This window comes from Palaemon carinicauda, chromosome 28, assembly GCF_036898095.1.
Source record: "Palaemon carinicauda isolate YSFRI2023 chromosome 28, ASM3689809v2, whole genome shotgun sequence".
NCBI classification, from domain to species: domain Eukaryota; kingdom Metazoa; phylum Arthropoda; class Malacostraca; order Decapoda; family Palaemonidae; genus Palaemon; species Palaemon carinicauda.
The window spans coordinates 23,498,095-23,519,159 of record NC_090752.1 but is presented as its reverse complement, the minus strand read 5'-3'; the positions used below and the strand labels follow the sequence as shown (position 1 = coordinate 23,519,159).

General features: G+C 30.8%; 1 protein-coding gene across 1 annotated transcript in view; it reads right to left on the bottom strand.

The window, feature by feature from the left end:
* Positions 1-15,598, bottom strand: part of LOC137621726 (putative neural-cadherin 2) — a 520,727-nt gene extending 505,129 nt beyond the window's left edge. The window contains exon 1 of the mRNA XM_068352240.1: positions 15,360-15,598. Coding sequence (XP_068208341.1) covers positions 15,360-15,516 — 157 coding nt within the window. The 5' untranslated portion in view covers positions 15,517-15,598. The remainder of the gene's footprint in view (positions 1-15,359) is intronic.
* Between the last annotated feature and the right edge of the window lie 5,467 nt (positions 15,599-21,065).

Below are 21,065 nucleotides of genomic sequence, written 5' to 3'. Positions count from 1 at the left end.
CATATATTCATTAAGTCTCCAGTGGTTCCTCCATAACCTTTATTTGTTGTCATTTTTTTTTTTGCATTTTTATTGAACACTTTCTTAGTTTTACTCATATTCATTTCCAGTTTTACCTTCTTCTAGGCACATTGTGGAGAATTTAGATGAAATTGGGACTCCCAATTTAACTCCTTTCACAGTAGAAATATTCTCACTATCTTTATATAGTTTCCGTATTGCTGTCTTTTCCATATAGATATCTTAAAGTTTTCTAACATAAGATTCACCTACTCCTTGCTTTTGAAGGGCTTTCATTAATGCTAAAGTTCAGCCATAATCAAAAGCATTCTAACAGTCTATAAATGCTTTACTTTGCGGTTTTTTATTGTCTGTGGATTTCTCCATTAGCTGTTTAATTATATGGATATAGTCAGTTATTGATTCCACAGCTCTCTTGGTTGATTAAAGCCTAGTATTCGGTCTAATATGATCTTTGTACATATGTCTTATATTATTGAGGATAAACTTATTGAGCAGTAATATTTTAGGTATTCTGTGCCTCCCTTTTTGTGAATTAGTATACTGATGAAGTTTTTCTATGCTGTTGGTATAGAGCATTCTTACAGGCATTTCGTGTAACGTTCAGCGAGTTTTACTACTATGAAATCTCGTCCATCTGTTATTAAATAGTTCTTAAGCCATATTCTCCTGCTACTTTTGCCTCTTGACATTTTTTTTAATGCTTTCTTTATTTTTTCTACTGTTTCGTGTGATATCGTCTCAGGTGTTTCATTATTTCTATTTGCAAAGCTATTTTGTCACTATTGTAGGAGATTGTATAATAATTCTTTACAATTTTTTTCACTCCTCTTGTGTTGATAATATTTCCATTTTCATCCTTCAGAGATAATAGCTGTTGGCATCCTGTTCCAACTCTTCTTTTCATCAGTTTGATGTTTCTCTCTTTCTTCCTTCAGTGTATGTGTGTAAATATATATTAGGCCTTGATATTTGAGGGTTTGCATTTTGTGTAGCCAGTTATTTGCTGAGGAGTCCGTCATATTCAAGTAGTAAATTAGGTTTTTTGTCATCTATCATTCTCGATGCTCATTGTGATACTCTCGTTCCGGTTTCCCTACCTCCATAACTAAACAGAGATGGATGAGTATATTCTAAGCTCCTGAAATAATACTAATTTGTGTTCTATCGATTGAATAACTACTGATCATGAAACACCCCCTTCGGCTAACTGTCGTATCAAAAGTTTTAAATTATTTTAACAGTCTTACCAACTATCGAATGTCCCTTGATTAAAAACACTTACGTTCAAACAATTTTGAGTCTGCGATGTTTAAAGGGGACATCACCCCAAAGTTATACCAACTTTGAGAAGATTTATAGTTAATTACATACCCTCTTTTGAATCCTATATCAGGACACACAGTCGGCACAGGCAGGTTAGACCCTATACTGGAACATGTGGCTGATACAGTCAATAATCCCATTATGAGTGCTGTAGAGAAATACATGGCATTTTGAATATTCCATGGCTAAATATGTGATTCACCTGAAAAGAGGAACTAATTTTGGAATTTTTTCGAGAAATATACTGCCAGCATGGTCATAGACCAGACATTTTTTTAGATCATGTAGCTAAAAAATTACCAGTCCGAACAAAGGCAAGCCATCAAGAATCCTATAGTTGATTATGTAGCTGGCCCAAACATTGGTCTGCGTTGTTGATCTTTTATTCTTATAATGTATTAGATTTATACAATTGTATCCATCTAAGGCTCTTATCTTCTGAAGACAATGTATCATACTTTCTGCAATTAATATTTCAAAATATTTTAATGTAAGATTACAATGATATTTTAATCAAATGTAAATTTTCTTGATCATTCCATTTATTTTTGAAATTAATTTTCTATACTTACTCCCTATTTCTTTAAAGATTCATTTCAAATTAATTAATTTGATTTGTTCACCATTAAACATTGTTTCTTCAAATGAAGTTTATAACAATTATAACATGCAGTTAGCATCATTTCTCAGGGGATTCAATCAAATGTCGATGGCCATTTTGTTTATCATTTTCCGATTTCAAACTGGCTTTCATTCACAAACCTTTAAGAAATAGTTCGTGATATTGCTTCGAAATGACGTTTCAGATTTGTACTTCTCCTCGTTTGATTGATCACAAACTGTTAACTATAAAAAGTAAACCATCTTTTATCAGAAATTTCAAAGCCAATGTAGGGGGAAAACCATTATCTCTACCTATTTAGTTTTTACTCTATTGTCACTATTATGCCTGTCTAATTTGAACTCAACAGCAGTGCTATTCATTTGTTGGTTCTTCTAAAGATTATCATTCTTTCTCAATCTAACTGGATAAGATGCATATGTACACAATATAATTATCATATGTAACTTATTAAGTACACCATTTCTTATGTACGAAAAACACTTCAACCTCTATTTAATGGGTAGGAGTACGATAGTGAAATCTTCCACTTCACTGTTTAGACCATTGTTTACTTGGCAAGTGGAAAAATGGATTAACTATGCGAAAACAATAAATATTTATTGCTTTTTTCTTTCAATTACTTATATCGAAATGAGAAAATTATCAACGATATACTGTACATTTGCAGGAGATGACAGTGTAACTAGAACTAGGCCTTCAACAGTTTTTTTTTTTTTCTTTAGCCAATAAGCAATAACTAGGATGGAGGGACCAGTGACGGAGATACGGAATAAAGAAGTGAAGCAGCCATCAAGTAGAATGAAAAAGTAAAATGGTCAGGATACTTGCTACAGAGGGGGGAAATGGATGCTGTATTTCTTGAGGGCAGTATAGGAAGGTGATATAATTCCTAAAGAAGAGAAGGAACGTCTAATGATAACTATATCTAAGCATAAAGGTAATGTCATGAAATATGGTAACCACGGGCTTATATAAACTAACAAAGTATGGCTTCATTGTTTTTGAGAGGGTATTAGATGAGAAATTGAGAGATACTGTAAACATTGTGAAACAGCATGTTGAATTCATGGAAGGGCAAAGGGGCTATAGATGGCATCTTTAAAGTAAGACAGCTACAAGAAGAGATGCTAGAGGGAAACCTGAAACTCTTCTGTGCTTTTGGAGATCTAGGGAACGCTTATGGTAGAACACCAAGAAAAGGTATCTTTTGGTGCTCAAGGAAGAGGAAAGTCCCGGAGAAGTGGGTTAGAATGGTTGAGATAATATAAAAAAAAAAAAAAGGTCAAAAGTATAACAATTGTTGGGGAAACAGAAACCTCTGAAGTTAGTTTTGGATTACACCAAGGGTTAGCATAAGCCCCATTTTAAAGACTTGCTAAGAAGGGTTGTACAATAGCAAGAGACTTCCGAGAGGGATGGCTTGAGAGTAAATATATATAAGACTGAAGTTATGGTCAGCCATAAAAAGGGCAAGACAGGGTAGCCACATATGAAACTAGAGGCCTGGTTATAAAACAGGTGAAACATTTCAGATACTTGGGATCTACTATAGGTCACGTGATGCTGAAGTTGAAAATAAGATAAGAGATAAAAGCAGCCTGGAGTGGTGGTGGTGGGGGGGGGGAGGAAGGAGATATCAGGAATTGTATGTTGCGAGAAAATGCCGATCAAGCTAAATGTAAATATCTATAGCCCAGTAATAAGACCAGTATTAATGTATGGATCAGAAACATGGGCTCTAAAATGAAAAGAGGAAGCAAAGCTTGAGAGAGCAGAGATGAGAATGTTGAGGTAGTTTATGGGAATACACTGACTGAAAGATTGGAAAATGATGAAATAAGAAAAATGGAAGGCGAAGTAAGGATTACATACGTGATAAGAAAGTTGAAGATGGATGGTGGGGAGGGAGTGAGGAGGGCTTGGGAGGAACCTGCTAGGGGAAGATGATTGAGAAGGGGGCCGAGAATTAGATTGCAAGATAAAATGAAGGATGATATAGAGAGAAGAGGTTCACTAGAAAAGGATACCTTTGGTAAAAGGCATTGGAGAGTCCGCATCAGGCAACCGACCCGTGAATGTAAGGATATTGGTGGCAAAGAAAAAGATGACCAATAACGAGTGAAAGTAAGCCTATTCTTTCACTCTAAGTTCCCTCTCTGTATTATAGGGATTCCACTTTATATCTATTTTGTACTAATAATTACTCAGATTAATATCAAATAATATTTGTACCTGTTTCTGCTTGTTTACACACTGACTGCATCAATGCAGTTTCCTAGTCACCAGGCTCTCAGATTCCTTAAGGAGATGCATAAAAAATCATCTAAAATATGAATGTGGACATCCAATAAACCCGAATTTACGTTAAAAATAACACCCCAAAATTTTATGTAATGACGCAAGAAATTATTTATTGCTAGGACAGGTCTAAACTCGATACAAAGGTTGTAGAAATATGTGTGAAGAGGAGATGAGGTCCCTTTGCAGTAGTTTGAGATATAGCAGCACTGCCAGGGGTTAGTCTTTTCCAAATACACACACATACACACACACACACAAAGAATCTTGATTAAAATGAATAGAATTAATATGGAAATAAGAAAACTCTAATAATGCTTGAAAATTAGAACAGTATTATTTGGATAAAATTATTTTGTCCTATGACTGCTTTAGCGCATTTATTTTATTCGAGAATTACCCCACAAATTTAGTAAATATCTGCTTCATTTATAATTTTTGAGAGTAGAAAACAAGTCAAGAGCAACTATACATTTTAAAAAAAAAAGGATTTTAGCCGGTCAATTTTGAGGCTTTTCTAAGATATTTTCGGCACCAAAAGTATAAACGATTCGGTCTACTCCCCAATTTTATAATGAAACATTATAAACCTTTATACCTGTTAGTAGTACAGGAATTTTTGCCTTCAAACATGTTGACTTTTACTTAACCCTTTGTATCTAAACCTGTTAAAAAAATGGTTCATATATTTTTTTTCAATAATTAGAAGAAATTTTTACTCTAAATATTCTATTCTAGTGCTATAATGTATTTAAAAAGGTACCAAAATATACAACTACATTTTACATTCACCTGATAACTCATACAAGAATAAACAAAATAGGAAAAGGTCTAGTCACAAGTGATTATCTGAATAAGGTGCCTCACAAATACGGATCACATGAACGGAACATGAAAATTACTTTACTAAAGTGACAAATTGCAAACGTCCCTGCCTAGTGATCGACGGACTGGGGTTCGAGCCCCCCACAAACTTGTTATTTTCTCTAGCGTATGCAATCTCACCATCCTTTTGAGCTAGGGATGGTGAATTTGGTGGAGCTTATAGGCCATTACCTAGCCCTCCCTTGTCTTAGATTGGGTAGAAGCTTGGGTGCTGATTATATGTAATATGGCCAGTCTCTAATGCATCATCCTGCTAGCTAGCGAAATGTCATTTTCCCTTGTTTCTGTCATTCCTGAGTGACCTTTAAACCTTTAAACCATAAGCACACACATGATATCATTGACTTTACTAAAGAGCCAAAAAAACAAACGAATTATAATTCAAGAATGTTACTAAATAAACAACATGAAATAACTTTAATAAAGCACTGAAAACACAAACAGTAGATAAAAATATATATCAGTATAGTAAAAACATTATAATAATGACTTTGCCACAACGCCAAAAACACAAACATGAGCTCAAAACATACATATACAGTTTAAAAAATAAACATATTATTATGACCAATCTAAAAGGAAAGATCCGGTACTTGGCACTACTGCTGCACTGGGGTTAGGAAGGTGAGGGACCAATACATGGACTGGCCTTACTACCTAGAAGAGAATAGAAGGGGATGAAGTAATTCCTGTTGGCTAATAAGTAGACAGAGGACATCTATCATGTACTTTGGATATCATCATTCTTCAAACAGAGCTTACAAGTCAGCACGCTAGGAATAAAAACTGGCGTATCCCACTACTAGGTATTATAATGCTGGTTGTCAGGTGGCTTGCTAACTTTCTGTCTCTTCTTTGGCACTGGAATGGGCTCCCACTGTGAAGAAGAAATGCATCACTTTTGATGATGTAACCTCATGACTTTTTGCAACTTACAATATGTCCAGCTAGAAGGTCTTGAGAGACAGGCTTCTCCTTTGAGGCCTTGTAGTCTCTCTTGACCATCAACTAGGCATTATAAATTCATAAGTCCAGGATATTTATATACCACCCTTTGGCCAGCATTGAAGTCTTGTAGAGGTGGGTCAGCATATCTGGCTTGTCGATACCACCCCTTCTCCAAATGTAATCCCTGACAATATTACCGAAGAAAGCCTCTACCCTTTTCTTTTACTGATTATCGTAACACAGGATTTACTTTATTAGAGCCCCCACCCCCAGCTTCCAATGAAAGGACAGTAACAATACTATTATCGTTTCATGCATGGCAAGGATCCCTTCTGAACAGTAGGCCTCAGGTTTCTTCCAAGGTTTAACCTTTTTGTCCATTTCTCTGACAGAAATTAGTAGAAAATATCCTATACTATTGGTCTCTCAGTCTTTGAGGTACTCGATATGGCCTATAGTGGTGAACCACTTGTCAGGATAGAAGTCACACTAATGGGGTTTTTCAGTGTCTGACCATGGGGATTACCCTCTTGCTGCCGACTTGTAGGGTAGACTCCTTCGAAAGACTTGTGGGACTACCGGAGAAAATTTTATCTCCTTGATAGAGGAGGGTGTGTTCTGATATCCATCAATTTTGGCCCTACAGAGCAACTTATTTCCCCCTTTTCAGGACTCTTGGATGTACTGCCGTAGGGATATGGCTCTTTTCCCTTGCAAGCCATTATGACCTCATCCACCAACTGTGTCGGTGTCTCAACCACCTTCAGGAATTCTAGTGACAGCATTGAAGGGGAGCCCAATCCGGAAGAATTGGGCAGTGATGGTTCGGGTATTCTCATCGATGTTCAAATGCATAAGGGATCTTATCGACCTGAACCTTTCAGACAACATTACATATACCACCTGCTACGTCCTCGTCTATTTTGACCAATAATTCTCTAAACCAGGCATGCGTATGCTGGCCATATAAATGAAGATACCAATAAACACCATCATTTCTGGGTTTTCAATAAAGAAGGTTGTGCACATATTTTTTTGCCTCGTAAAGCAGTTCGTCTCATATCCAATGTACTTCATATTAGACAGTGTAGGCGTTGCCTGAAAGGACTGGTAGGTGGAATGCGTACATACGGAAGAAAGGTGGACGAAGTCCGACAAGTGAGGACAGCTAATGTTTTCCTCCTTTCACATAATTTAATTGGGCTTGTCACTGGTTCTCTTTTTCCTCTTCATTTGAGGGTGCCATGTCATTTTCTTCCCCCATCGACTCTGTGGTCAGCTCTGGGAGCTGCTCAGACTTTACATGTCATAGAATCTTTGAAAGAGGACACATTGATTAGCATATGTTAAGATAAGTACTGTATAAAACACAATTATAAGGTAAGTAAGGTTACCTGGTAGGAGACCATCCAATCAATTCAAATTATAAAAATTATTCCTTAGGAATACAATAAGTAAACTATTTGATTCGGTACTATCAACTAACCAGATGAAGGATGGGGTAAAAGTTCCCCTCGTTGATGTCTAATAGGAGATTAGTGTGGAGTTATCGTCAATGGACTCCAGGTCATCATCAATCTCAGCCTCACTCTCATTCTCTTAATAGGGGGCAACTTAGTAGGGTTTAGCCCCCCAAATCTGTTGAAGCTAGTTTTTGGAAGACAAAAAAAAGCAATTGCCATCCCTTTCATATCTTGGATTTACCTGTTTTTTCTTTTTTCTTTTTTTAAATGTAACAATGTTTATATATTCACAGAAGAAGTATATATTTCTGTTATAAAATCTACTCCGTTTTCATAATGAAAAGGGAACTAGAAATTGCTGTGTATTACATGTCAATACCAAATTAACAACTATTAACTAATATTTGAACTATAATCATCAATTATTCAATGTAAATGTACGTCATGTGGGCCACAATTAAGACCCAGGTACAAAGTGAATATTTTGGTAGTTCATTGTCTCACAAACATTAATTTTTTAATAAAAAACACTAAAAAGCACTATATATCACCTGGCTATACCAACACAATAAATATTTATTAGGATCTCCATTATAACCATAATTAATTCAATGAAAACGTGAATTATGTTGGTCACAATATAGACTTGTACAAGGAGAATATCTTTTTCGTGTTTTTTTTTTTTTTTTTTTTTTTTTTTTTTTATAAACACCACTTAACATAATGGAAACATCACTAGAAAGCACTATACATCACTAGGCTTAACTAACATAACAATATTCTACTAATGTTTTTAATGAAAAATTATATATTTGATTTTAATATGCTTTATGCGGGCAACAGTTGTTTTCTATACAAATTAATCTTCTTAATTTCAATTTAGTACACTATTTCTTTAGATAAAAAAATATTCCATCCATAAAGAAACAGTATTACAGATATGAAATTACCTTTTCAGCTATTTGAATACTGTAAATTAATAAAATTTGCCGAGAACTTCATGCATTAGGTTTTTAGAAAGTGGTATTCCAGAACTACATCTTGAAATTTTCAAAGAATGTGTTTATTTTTCGGCTTTGTTACATCAAAAGTGTTTAGGTAGAATAAATTTGTGCAACTGAAAGTTCTTCAGTGTGATAATATCTTATTTGTTCTTCCTATTAGATCTCTGTTTTTGTCTCCTTAACTTTCATTCAAGCTTGTTAACATAAAATTTACTTTATATATCAGTCTCAGGGATATGAAACAGATTAAGAAATTATATATATATGTATATATATATATATATATATATATATATATATATATATATATATATATATATATATATACATATATATATATATATATATATATATATATATGAATATATATATATATATATATATATATATATATATATATATATATATATATATATATATTTCTATTTTGCGAGAAGCACATTTCTAATTTATGATCCTAGTGTTACATAACATGAACATTAATCTCTAAGGCAAAATAGCATTTGAAACATAAAAGAATAACGATTACTGCTCACAGATCATTCTACTATCTATTCCGAGATGTAACATTTAATATGAATGTCTAAGAGCTTATCAGGATATTATTCACCACAAGCTTTTTGACAGTTCAGAATACTTCCATATAACACCACTTATTCAATGTAATCTTCAAAGATTTTATAAGTAATAAATTTCCACATTAGTTCAACCTATAGTCAATCTGGCAGTGAAAAATGAGCATGAGTGGAGGCCAATTACATTATGACAGAACATAACAATTTATAAGTCTTAGGTTATTTATGTTGTATAATGCTTGTATAAACCTCTAAGTTGCATAACTAGACTTGATATGGATCAGCGCGCTCTGGTTTTACTAGGATATATATCATACATACAAATTCCATACAAAAGCCTACAACATAAACATAATATAATTTCAGTAGTATAGTACACAATACAATTCGGGGGCTTCTTGTTGACTTAAAATTCACTGCTCTCGAGCAGTGGTAGCCCAATAAACAAGTAATGTAGCCTTTCACATAACGTGTTACCATTCTTTTAATTTCCTTACTTCACATCATAATAAAACTCATTCTATTCGTGTATTGATTTTCCAAGATTTTTTTTTTTTTTTTCTATTGAACCATCAAGGCAAAGGGCACCCAAAGCAGTATACAAATCAACCACATCCAGTCTTGGAAGCATTCCCTAAATGGGGAAAATGGTAAGGGAGAAACAGGTGCAAGGAGGATTCAAAATGTATAAAAGTCATAAGAATAACCTTCCTCCCTTCCAGCACCTCAGATGTTTTTGCCAAAGAAAACAAATATCAACCAATATATATATATATATAAAAAAAAAACAGTTCTTTAGAAATATATCAGTTCTTTGGCTTCAGGCTACGCTTTTACCAATGAAGCTGGCACGCTCTTCCATAACCTATTAACTTTCTTCCAAAATATTGCAGAAAATTTACCAATTTTCTTAAATCTAGTTTAAAAGAGGTTACTAAAAATTAGTGCACTAAAAAGGCAAACTGTACAACAGCTAACTATCCTTGAGCAAAATAAATAAAGTACAGAATGAACACAGAGAGAGGAAATACTACAGATAGTAACTCAAGACAAGTTACATTTCATAAGCAAATCATAAAATTTTAAGTAAAATGAATGATAACCGGAAAAAATTGAAAAGTAAGTGGCAAAGAAAGGGTCCCAAATATTTCTTTTCATACCAGGTAATCAGAAAAAAAAACTCACATTTGTTGGAGTCTATCCAATTATTTCACAAAACAGAACCTTTGAAAATACAGGGTCACGGTATCTAAACAAATAATGAAGTAATTTCCCGCCAAATCGTTTAAAAACAAACGATAGATATAACTTACTTCAACAACTAATTCTCTGATCAATGAAATTTAAGTAGATTAATTAGATTATTCATGCTTTTTAAGGCTTTTTTACTTCTCCTACTAATACGTTTGGTACCCCTTCAAGTGTTTCATTATTTCTATTGGTGAAATCATTTCTTATATCATTATTGTATAGCACTGTACAGAAATCCTCTACAATTTTCATCACACCATCTCTCTTGTGGATAATATTTAAATTTTTATCCTTTAAAGGAAACATCTGTTGTCATATATATATATATATATATATATATATATATATATATATATATATATATATATATATATATATATATATATATATATGTATGTATGTATATATACATATATATACATATATATATACATATATTTATATATATATATATATATATATATATGTATATATATATATATATATATATATATATATACATATATATATATATATATATATATATATATATATATATATATATATATATATGTACATATATATATGCATACATAAATATGTTTGTGTGTGTGTTTGTGTGTGTGTTTGTGTGTGTGTATATGTGTATATGTACATGTATGTACTGTATATTTACTTCCCTATATATTCATATGCTGACGAAAAAATGTACATATAAATGGAAAGGAAGACAAGATGACCGTAATATTTTGAATAATATCTGAAACAGTAAGGGCATTGAGAGTAACCAGCATTAATCATCAAAAACGGATACATGGAGGACAGATATGCAAAGTTATAAGATATGAAATGTGTGATAAAAGGGTTGAGGAATAAGTGTATTGATGTCCAGGCAAACTCTGAACAATATATCAAGTATTCTAACATAAGATTCATCTTTTTCTTGCTTTTGAAAGGCTTTCGTTATTGTTGAAGTATCGACAGAATGAAAAGCTTTCTCAAAGTCTATACATGCCATACATGGGGGTTATTTATACTCTGCTGATTTTTTCATTAGCTGGTTGATTACATGGATATAGAAAGTTGTTGAATACCCCATTCTAAAGCCTGCCTGCTCTCTTGGTTGATTATAGTCTTGTTGGCTTTGTACAGAATGTAATTTAATCTTTATCAATATTTCATATGTTACTAAGAGTAAACTTATGGAGTGATAATTTTGCAGGTGTTTTGTGTCTCCATTTTTGTCAACTAATATAATGATACAGTTTTACCAGGCAGTATGTAAAGAGCACTTTGTGTGCAAAATTCAGCAAGTTTTACTACTATGAAACCTCCTCCATCTATCATTAAATCAACTGTTAGGGCATCTTCTCCTGTTTTGACTTTTTTTTCTGCCTTTAAATATTTTCTTTACTTCTCATGCTATTACTTTTGTTACCGGTTCAGGTGTTTCATTATTTCTATTAGCAACAGTTTTTTTTTCTTATATCACTACTGTATAGCATTGTAAGCATTATACAGAAAAAAAATTTCACTCCATCTCTTTTTTTATATTTCAATTTTCATAAATTAAAGTGAATATCTGTTGGCACCCTGTTCCAAGTCTTCCTTTCATTAACTTGATGCTTCTTCCTTTGTTTAGTTTTTCCTCAATTTTGGGTTTGATTATGTTTAGAAGTGTCTTGAGTTTTTATTTTGTCTATTATTTTGGACTGCTTTGTTAGCTTTATTTCACCTTTCTAGGATTTTACCATCATTTTCAATCTTTTCTTGATAAGAATTTTGGTCTATTTGGATAGTTTTCCTTGATCGTGTTTGAGAATTTCTCCACCCATCTCTTGTATTAATTTTACTACATTGTATTGCTAAACTAATATGATCAGATTTGTCTCTTATTGCAGAATTACTTTTTATTCTTAAATTGGTTTTTCTCTTTCATTTCTTAGATCTAGACCACCATTGCCTCTCACCACCCTATCGTCGCTTGACTTTAACCTGTTTAGCACTGTTACCTCTTTAATTAAATGAAATTTTTCACTGTGAATAAAATCTATTTCGTTTTTCCTTTTTTTGCTTCATGTCCATTTTCTATGCTCAATTTGTTTTTAATAAAAAGAGGTGCTAATGATATTTAGACTATTCATTTCAGCAGATTCTACAAGCATGTGTTATTTTTTATTTTTTGCGCCTTTTCAAAGATATCTCCATAACTTCGTAAAGAGTTTCTATTTCATCTTTTGTATGGGAAGTTTTTGGTTCATACATTGGAATTACCTTTAGTTTATACTTCTTATTTCGCTTGATTATCACTCTTACAATTCTTTCACTCCTTTCTAAAAACTATCTTGTATTGCCTGCAAGATTTTCATTAATTAGAAAACCCATCCATTTTCTTTGTTCCTTTCATGTCCTCTGAAGCAAATTATATAACTCTCTTTCAACTCTATAAAAGATTACCCAGTTCTTTTAACTTCACTCCAACCTATTATTTCCAACTGTATTTTTTCCTGATTTCTTGTAACGTACCAAGATCTTCCCTTCCCAGGGTTCTCACATTGTACATTACGAGGTTCAGTTTCCAAAGGTTGCCTATCGTAGTCCAGAGATTTTTAGCACTCTTTGCAGTGGAACATATCAGCCCGCCATCTTTGGCAGCTGTTCCACTGCCACTGGAAACTAGGAGCTAAGACGAGATTGTTTTATTCATGTCTAACGTTGGCCAGTTTTTCATCACCACACCACCTACTTTTGGTTGGTGATGGTGAGAAATTTTTGCCTGTCAATATTTATCCACGGGTTTTTAATGTTATTTTACGGAAAACTTTTAACAATGTATGTAAAGTTTTTCAAAAGTTAAAGATCATTTTATAAGTGGATTCAATGATTGGATAAATTCAATATTTAAAATCTCTTTCTATGAAAAAGGTGAAGCACACAATGAAGTTATGTGGTAAAATCCTTGTCAGAGAACTGTTGCTCAGCCAGGAATGGTGTTGTGTGATCATTAGAACTGAACTAACTGATGATTATGTAAACTCATTATGAGGTTGTTGATCTGAATAAGGACATACAAGATGAGGTAGAGCAATTTGCACTACATTTATGGAAGTTTTAATGTTTTGTATTTTGAGGGCCCAGGTATACAGTACTGGAAAGAGTTGACAAAGTTTATCTTATTTTACAAGCTGAGGGACCAGGCTTGAAGGTTGTTGTCGATAGCATGAAATCGCTATTGAAATATTTAGTATTCGCTCTAACTTTGATCACTATGAAAACATAGCTTTTCTTGCGATATGTGGATGAGATCATGCTGAGGGGCAGACGGAGATGGTTCGGGCATGCTCTTCGCACTCCCTAAGAACGTTCAGCTGACCAAAATACGAATCAATTATGAATTTTAATGGAAGTTCGTCGTGTCCTCTGTGATTTTTGTTTTTCATTTCGTCATCTCAGCTCAAGATTTTTAATAAGGATTAAGTTTAAATTTATCTCGTGCACTGCGCGCATTGTTATCTTTTGCTTTTCTAGGTCACATGAGTTCTTTTGAATCTCTTGCAATATCTTTTCCTAAATTTCTGTGTTGTCTCGTAGCTTCGTTCTGTTATTTTTTAATCATTATTCGCTATTCGTTAAATACAATAGCGCATCCCAATAGAAAGTAAAAACATTTATCCTACTTTTCAAAAAATACTGCCAATTTTTATTAATTAGTTAAAGCATTTTTTTTTCTTTTCAGAGAAAGTTTTCTGTTCACTTTCATTTATAGAATTTATTTTATAGATATTCCTATTTTGAAACATTGCATTAACTGTGGTACATAAGAATGTATGAATTTCTAAAGACCACGTATCTAGAAAATACATTATTGTAATCATTCCAGCGTCTGTTTATAGATCCTCACAGTAAAAGGTAAAATATGTGAAGTGCTCTGATTTGCCCTTTCTTTGTTTTGCGTTTAATAAGATAACCTCACACAGGTTTATAAGTCTTCCAATATCGGAAAACATAGGCCCTTAAAAATTCATCTCGGTATTAATGGATTTTCAATGTCAGCATGATTTTTTAAATATTGTGGAACTTCTATAACCACCACAAAAAGATTTGGTAAACAAAAATTCCTGTATCTTTGGATAGCTTTTTAAGCTATAAAACTATATCCAGTTTTTTATTGGTTAGAAATAAATTATAATCTACCTTACAAAGAGTAAAATTTCAAAACTTCTATTAGATCTCACAGCTTTTATTTTATTAAGATATGACAACAAAGCATTCAAATTACCTAATTTCAAAGGTTTATTTTTACAAATCATCGTGTTTCATGAAAGTAAACTTCGGCGAGTCACACAACGCACAGGAACAAATGTAATCGAAAAGAGAAACAATGAGTGTAGAGAACGCTATCAATTAAGATATCATGTAAATCATTATAAAGATACAAGAAAAAATTTTCAATAAATATATAGTAATTAAAACTAAACACGTTCACATACCAACATAGAACACACTTGTTTCCACACACACGTGTGTATATATATATATATATATATATATATATATATATATATATATATATATATATGTATATATATACAGTATATATGTATATATATATATATATATATATATATAGATATATATATATATATATATATATATATATATATATATATATATATATGTATATGAGTGTGTGTGTGGATATATGTGTACATACAACGTACATATATGTGTATGTGTTCATATATATATATATATATATATATATATATATATATATATATATATATATATATATATATATATATGTATATATACATATATACAGTATATATATATACATAAATACATATATATATATATATATATATATATATATATATATATATATGTATGTATGTATGTATGTATGTTCATATACATAAATCTATATATACACATATATGTATACATATATAGATATTTAGATAGATAGATAGATACTCACCAAGCAACGTACTATTAGTGATAATCTGGAATATCTTGCCTGGATCCATGATGACCACATTAACAACACAAACAACTTGACCGATCGGCAAAGTTTTCACACCGGTTATATTGACAAAGTTTGACAATAAAACCAGAATAATGGCAATGAGTTTCATCTGAGTCTGTATAATTACGAATATATCACAATTTACAGGGGATGGATGATTTTCGATGGTCCCTTTCCAAATCTACGTCACTGATGAGTTATGGGGATTTTATCATATCCCGAACCGTCCTTTAATGACTTCGATTGGAACGTTATTTCGCATTTTTCCGTAACTAATACACATTTAGATATCTGTATTGATAATCATATCCACTGACTTGAATAATATATAAACGAAACTTGTTTAACATCACGTACTCATTCTATACATAGGCATATATACATACACACATAACATTATGTACATTTTATATATATATATATATATATATATATATATATATATATATATATATATATATACATATAAATATGAATGTATGTGTATAAATATATATATATATATATATATATATATATATATATATATATATATATATATACACACAGTATATATATATATATATATATATATATATATATATATATATATATATATATATATATATATATATATATATATATTTATATATATATATACAGTATATATATATATATATATATATATATATATATATATATATATATATATATATGTTTGTGTGTATATATATGTATATATATATATATGTGGGTATGAATATATCTATACATATAAATATGTGTGTATGCGTGTGTCTATGAATGTATTATAGCCAAAAAAAGAAAAATCAATGACATCAACAGCCTTAATTATGGACGAAATCTAATTATTTTTCCTTTCGTGACTATAATACATAATTTATGCTGATTGCGTGTCAGCTTTTATGATTTATTCATATATATATATATATATATATATATATATATATATATATATATATATATGTATATATATATATATATATATATACATATATATATATATATATATATATTATACATATATATATATATATGTATATATATATATATATATATATATATATATATATATACATATATATATATATATATATATATATATATATATATATATATATATATATATATATATATATATGAATATATAAATATATATATACATATTCAACATTTGGACAGTTTATTTGCTAAGCTTTTGGGAACAACATTTCCCATCATCGGAGCTGAAAAAAATGAATATAAAACACAGATCAATAGACAATTACGTTAGGTCAATGAAATTCAGTTAAAAAGACAAGAATTATAACAAATACATGGAAATATTCAGAAAGTGATTTGAATGAAATTCACTAAAAAGTAATAAATTAAAACAAATACATCTAATTAAGAATTAAAAGATTAAATGAATGATATAAGAAATGAGCAATATCAAAATCAGAACAAATACACAGAAAATTTTAAAAGAACAGTAAAAGAATTCACAAAACATAATAGATATGGGAATCAAAACGGAAATACACAGAAATAACCTGGGATATAAGAAAAAACAGTCATAACAACATAAAAAAGAAAACTCCGGATAAGAAAGAAACTCACATAGTATGGAAAAATCCAAGAATGAGACATGGAAAGACGGGAAGGTTTACACGTTGGAGCGTATAAGTAATGGTTAGAAGATTAAGTGGAGAAAGTCGTTAGACAATATGTGAAGGAAGAGAGGGTGTTAGGTGATTGAGAGTAAGGGATAGCTGCTTAATGAAATTAAATTCTAGGGTAGGTAGAGAATAGCTATTGGGTGATTGGGCTTGTATTTTGAAATTAAAATAGTTAATTAATTGCTTGCATTCATGTTGTTCCCGAAAGCTTAGCAAATAAACTGTCCAAGTATCTGCTTTCCTTCACCTTTCTACTAAACCTCAATCTTTCTAGAAGCGAAAATGCCATTAACCATATATATTCATATATATATATATATATATATATATATATATATATATATATATGAATATACATATATATATATATATATATATATATATATATATATATATATATATATATATATCTATATATATACATATATATATATATATATATATATATATATATATATGTATATATATATATATATATATATATATATATATATACATATACATGTTTATATATATATATATATATATATATATATATATATATATATGAGTAAGAATCGCAGGGAAATGTGATATTCACATGCAAAAGAACCGCAGGGTAAATGAAAATATGAAATACAAGATTGAGTCCTGACTAATTTCTGATACTTCTTCAGAGGACTAATTTAGTGGACGAGGTTCTTTACATTTCATAGGTACAGTAAAAGTTTCTTTATATATAGCATGCAAACCTCTTTACATATAACTGGGTCGAGTTTAAACATTCCATGTCCAAAATTCAAGTTGTTATCAAAGGTTTCTTTTATGAAACTTGACTCTATGATGTTTCTTTCCAATAAGATATTTAAATGAAGGAATTTCTCTGCCTTGGGATCCGGTTTAAATTTCTCGATGTCATCAAGTGTAGTGAATAGTGTACAAATTACGAAGGGTGTGTATAATCTAGAAAAATTCAGAGATATTTACGTAGGAGAAGTAAATATAATTAAGTGCATTATATACAGCAATAGGAAAAAAAAAATTGCTCAAAATGGCCAAAAAAGATTCAAGAAAGCAAGTGCCGAATTAAAGGAAGATATCAATATTAAACTGACAAAAGCTGATAAATCTGTGGCACTGGTAATCTTGGATAAAAATTATTGTATAAAAAAAAAATGGAAAACCTCTTGAGTAATGGAAGCATATACATGGAATTAAGGAAAATCCTATTGAGTCTGTGGATAGTTATTACAACAAAAAAGTGAAAGAGTTACTAAAAGGGAATTACTATGTGATAAAAAAAGGTTTGTACAATATCACCAACGTTGCCATTATGTACGGGACTATTAAAACTCATAAGCCAAATTATCCAGCTAGGTCAATAATTTGCTCCGTAGGTTCAGCAGCATATAGATTATCTAAGTACCTTGTGAATATCCTCAACCCTTTAGTTGGCACCATCTCAGATTCAAATGTAGAAAATAATGTAGACCTGATTAACAAATTGAATAATGTACAGATTAACGGTATCTGTAAGCTTGTCAGTTTTGATGTAGTCTCACTATTCACTAGAGTACCTATTGATGACCTGTTTGAATTTTTATCTGAAACCTTAGATAATAGGTAATTGAATTTATCATTTACCAGAAATACCTTAATAGAATTCATTAAACTGTATATAAAAGATTGTAAATTCTCATCCAATAGGAAATTCTAAGCACAAAATTTTGGTACAGCCAAGGGAAACCCTTTATTCCCACTACTTAGTAATCTATATATGTAATTTTTCGAAAGGAGAATCTTAAATAAACATCATACTTAATAATGTAAAAGGGTTTTGTTATATTGATAACATAATATGTGTAGGGTCAGGAAATGATTTTTTTTTTTTCCAAAGACTGAATAGCTACGTACTGTCAATAAATTTCACTTTGGATCTGGAGAATAATTGAACCCTACTTTTTTTTTATGACTGTTGTATACACAGGTGTAACAAAGGACAACAAAAGACTTTAAGTTTAGCGTATATAGAAAGCCAACGAATATCTCAGCATATGTCCATTACTACTCAAATCTAAGCCACAAAGTTAAGAAATCTGTATTTACTTTTATGTTTTTAAGAGCATTTTGATCTGCAGCCATGAATATATTTATGATGAAATAAATGAAATTAGGGTAATAGGTAGGAAACTGAAGTACCCTGAAATTTTGTTAGGTGATACACTAAGAACAGCAATAAAGAAATTTTTTTCGATAATGATAACAGGAAGAACTACAATACACAAAATTTGCTTGTGCTGCCTTATAGTAATTCTTTTAAAGAAATTCCACAACTGTTGAAATTTTCAACGTAAATGTACCATTTTATAGTAGCAATACTATAAAAACAGCCTTAATGAATAATTCTCCTGACATTATCAGGGGATGTATATATCGTATTCCATGCAATTCATGTGGAAAAATTCTATATTGGTGAAACTGGTAAATCCCTAGAAAAGAGATTTGAACCATATAAGAAAAGTGACAGATATGCTAAAGATAATAATGTACTTTTTGTCCACGTTAGAGATAAAAATCACACAATTAATTGGTCATGTGCAAAGAAATTGATTCATTCAAATATCATTGGAAAGAAACATGATAGAGTAAAGTTTCATAAAAGAAACCTTCGATAACAACTTGAGTTTTGGACATGGAATTTACAAACTCGACGAATTTATATGTAAAGAGATTTCCAAACTTTCTATGTACTGAATAAATAACCACTTAATGTAGAACTGAATGTACCGGAGACAGATAACGCTACTAGAAAACTGAAATTTAGACTTAAACTACCATCCACTGATTGGTAAATCTATTTCATATAGTATACATAAGTACTTTGGCACTATATATTGCTATGTTAGATATAAGTACTGATATATACGTAAGTCTATGTTCATGGTACTAAGGATATATGTCATAACTATATATAGATGTTAATCATGTGTAAAAACATGTTTATGTAAGTCTATGTATGTGTCTGCATATGTATACCTATCCGTGTACACGTATGTATATGTATCGACATTGCTAAAGGGCTTATTTATTCGGTGATGGGATATGCAAACACCTGCAATTTCCCTAAACGGTTTTTAACAGCCTTAAAATCGTTGAAAAATTACTGTGAATTACATATTACAAAAGCAGACAAAGCTAATATATTAGTTATTATGAACCAAACAACTTATTTAGAAAAGATGTATGTACTTTTATCTGATGTTTCCACTTATATAAAATTAAGAGTTAATCCCTTAGACGAGGTCATCAAAGATTTAAAAAAAAAAACTTGAAATTTATCTTAAAACAAGAAAAATCCTTAATTGATGCCTTTATCTCTACTGGTCCGTCTTTGCCTTATCTATATGGTTTAATTAAAACCCATAAAACAGGATATCCAATCAGACCAATTATCAGTGCTACAGGTTCTATTAACTATAAATTATCCAAATATTTAGTCAAATCACTTTCCCCGGTCTTAGGATCTATTTCAACCTCTCATATAAAAAATTATGTTGATCTTTGCGAAAAATTACAAAAAGTTAACCTTACGTCTAGACATAGATTAGTGAGTTTTGATGTAACTTCATTATTTACCAAAGTGCCGGTTGATGACTTATTGGATTTCCTGTCGGGTATTTTAGATGCTTATGATTTACCTTTATCAACCCATACTATTATTGAGCTCATTTGTTTTTGCATTAAAAAGTGTAAATTTAGTTTTAATGGAGATTTCTATGAACAGGTTTTTGGTATGGCTATGGGTAATCCTTTGTCCCCACTTTTATCCAATATATATATGGATTTTTTTGAATCTAGATTAATCCCTTCAGTGTGGTCTTCCCCAAATTGTGTGGTATCGATATGTTGATGATGTTCTAGGTATTTTAGAAGAAAATTTTAATCTTGAGGGCTTTGTTTCAATCATTAATTCATTAGTACCATCAGTAAAATTCACTATAGAAAATGAAGAAAATAACCG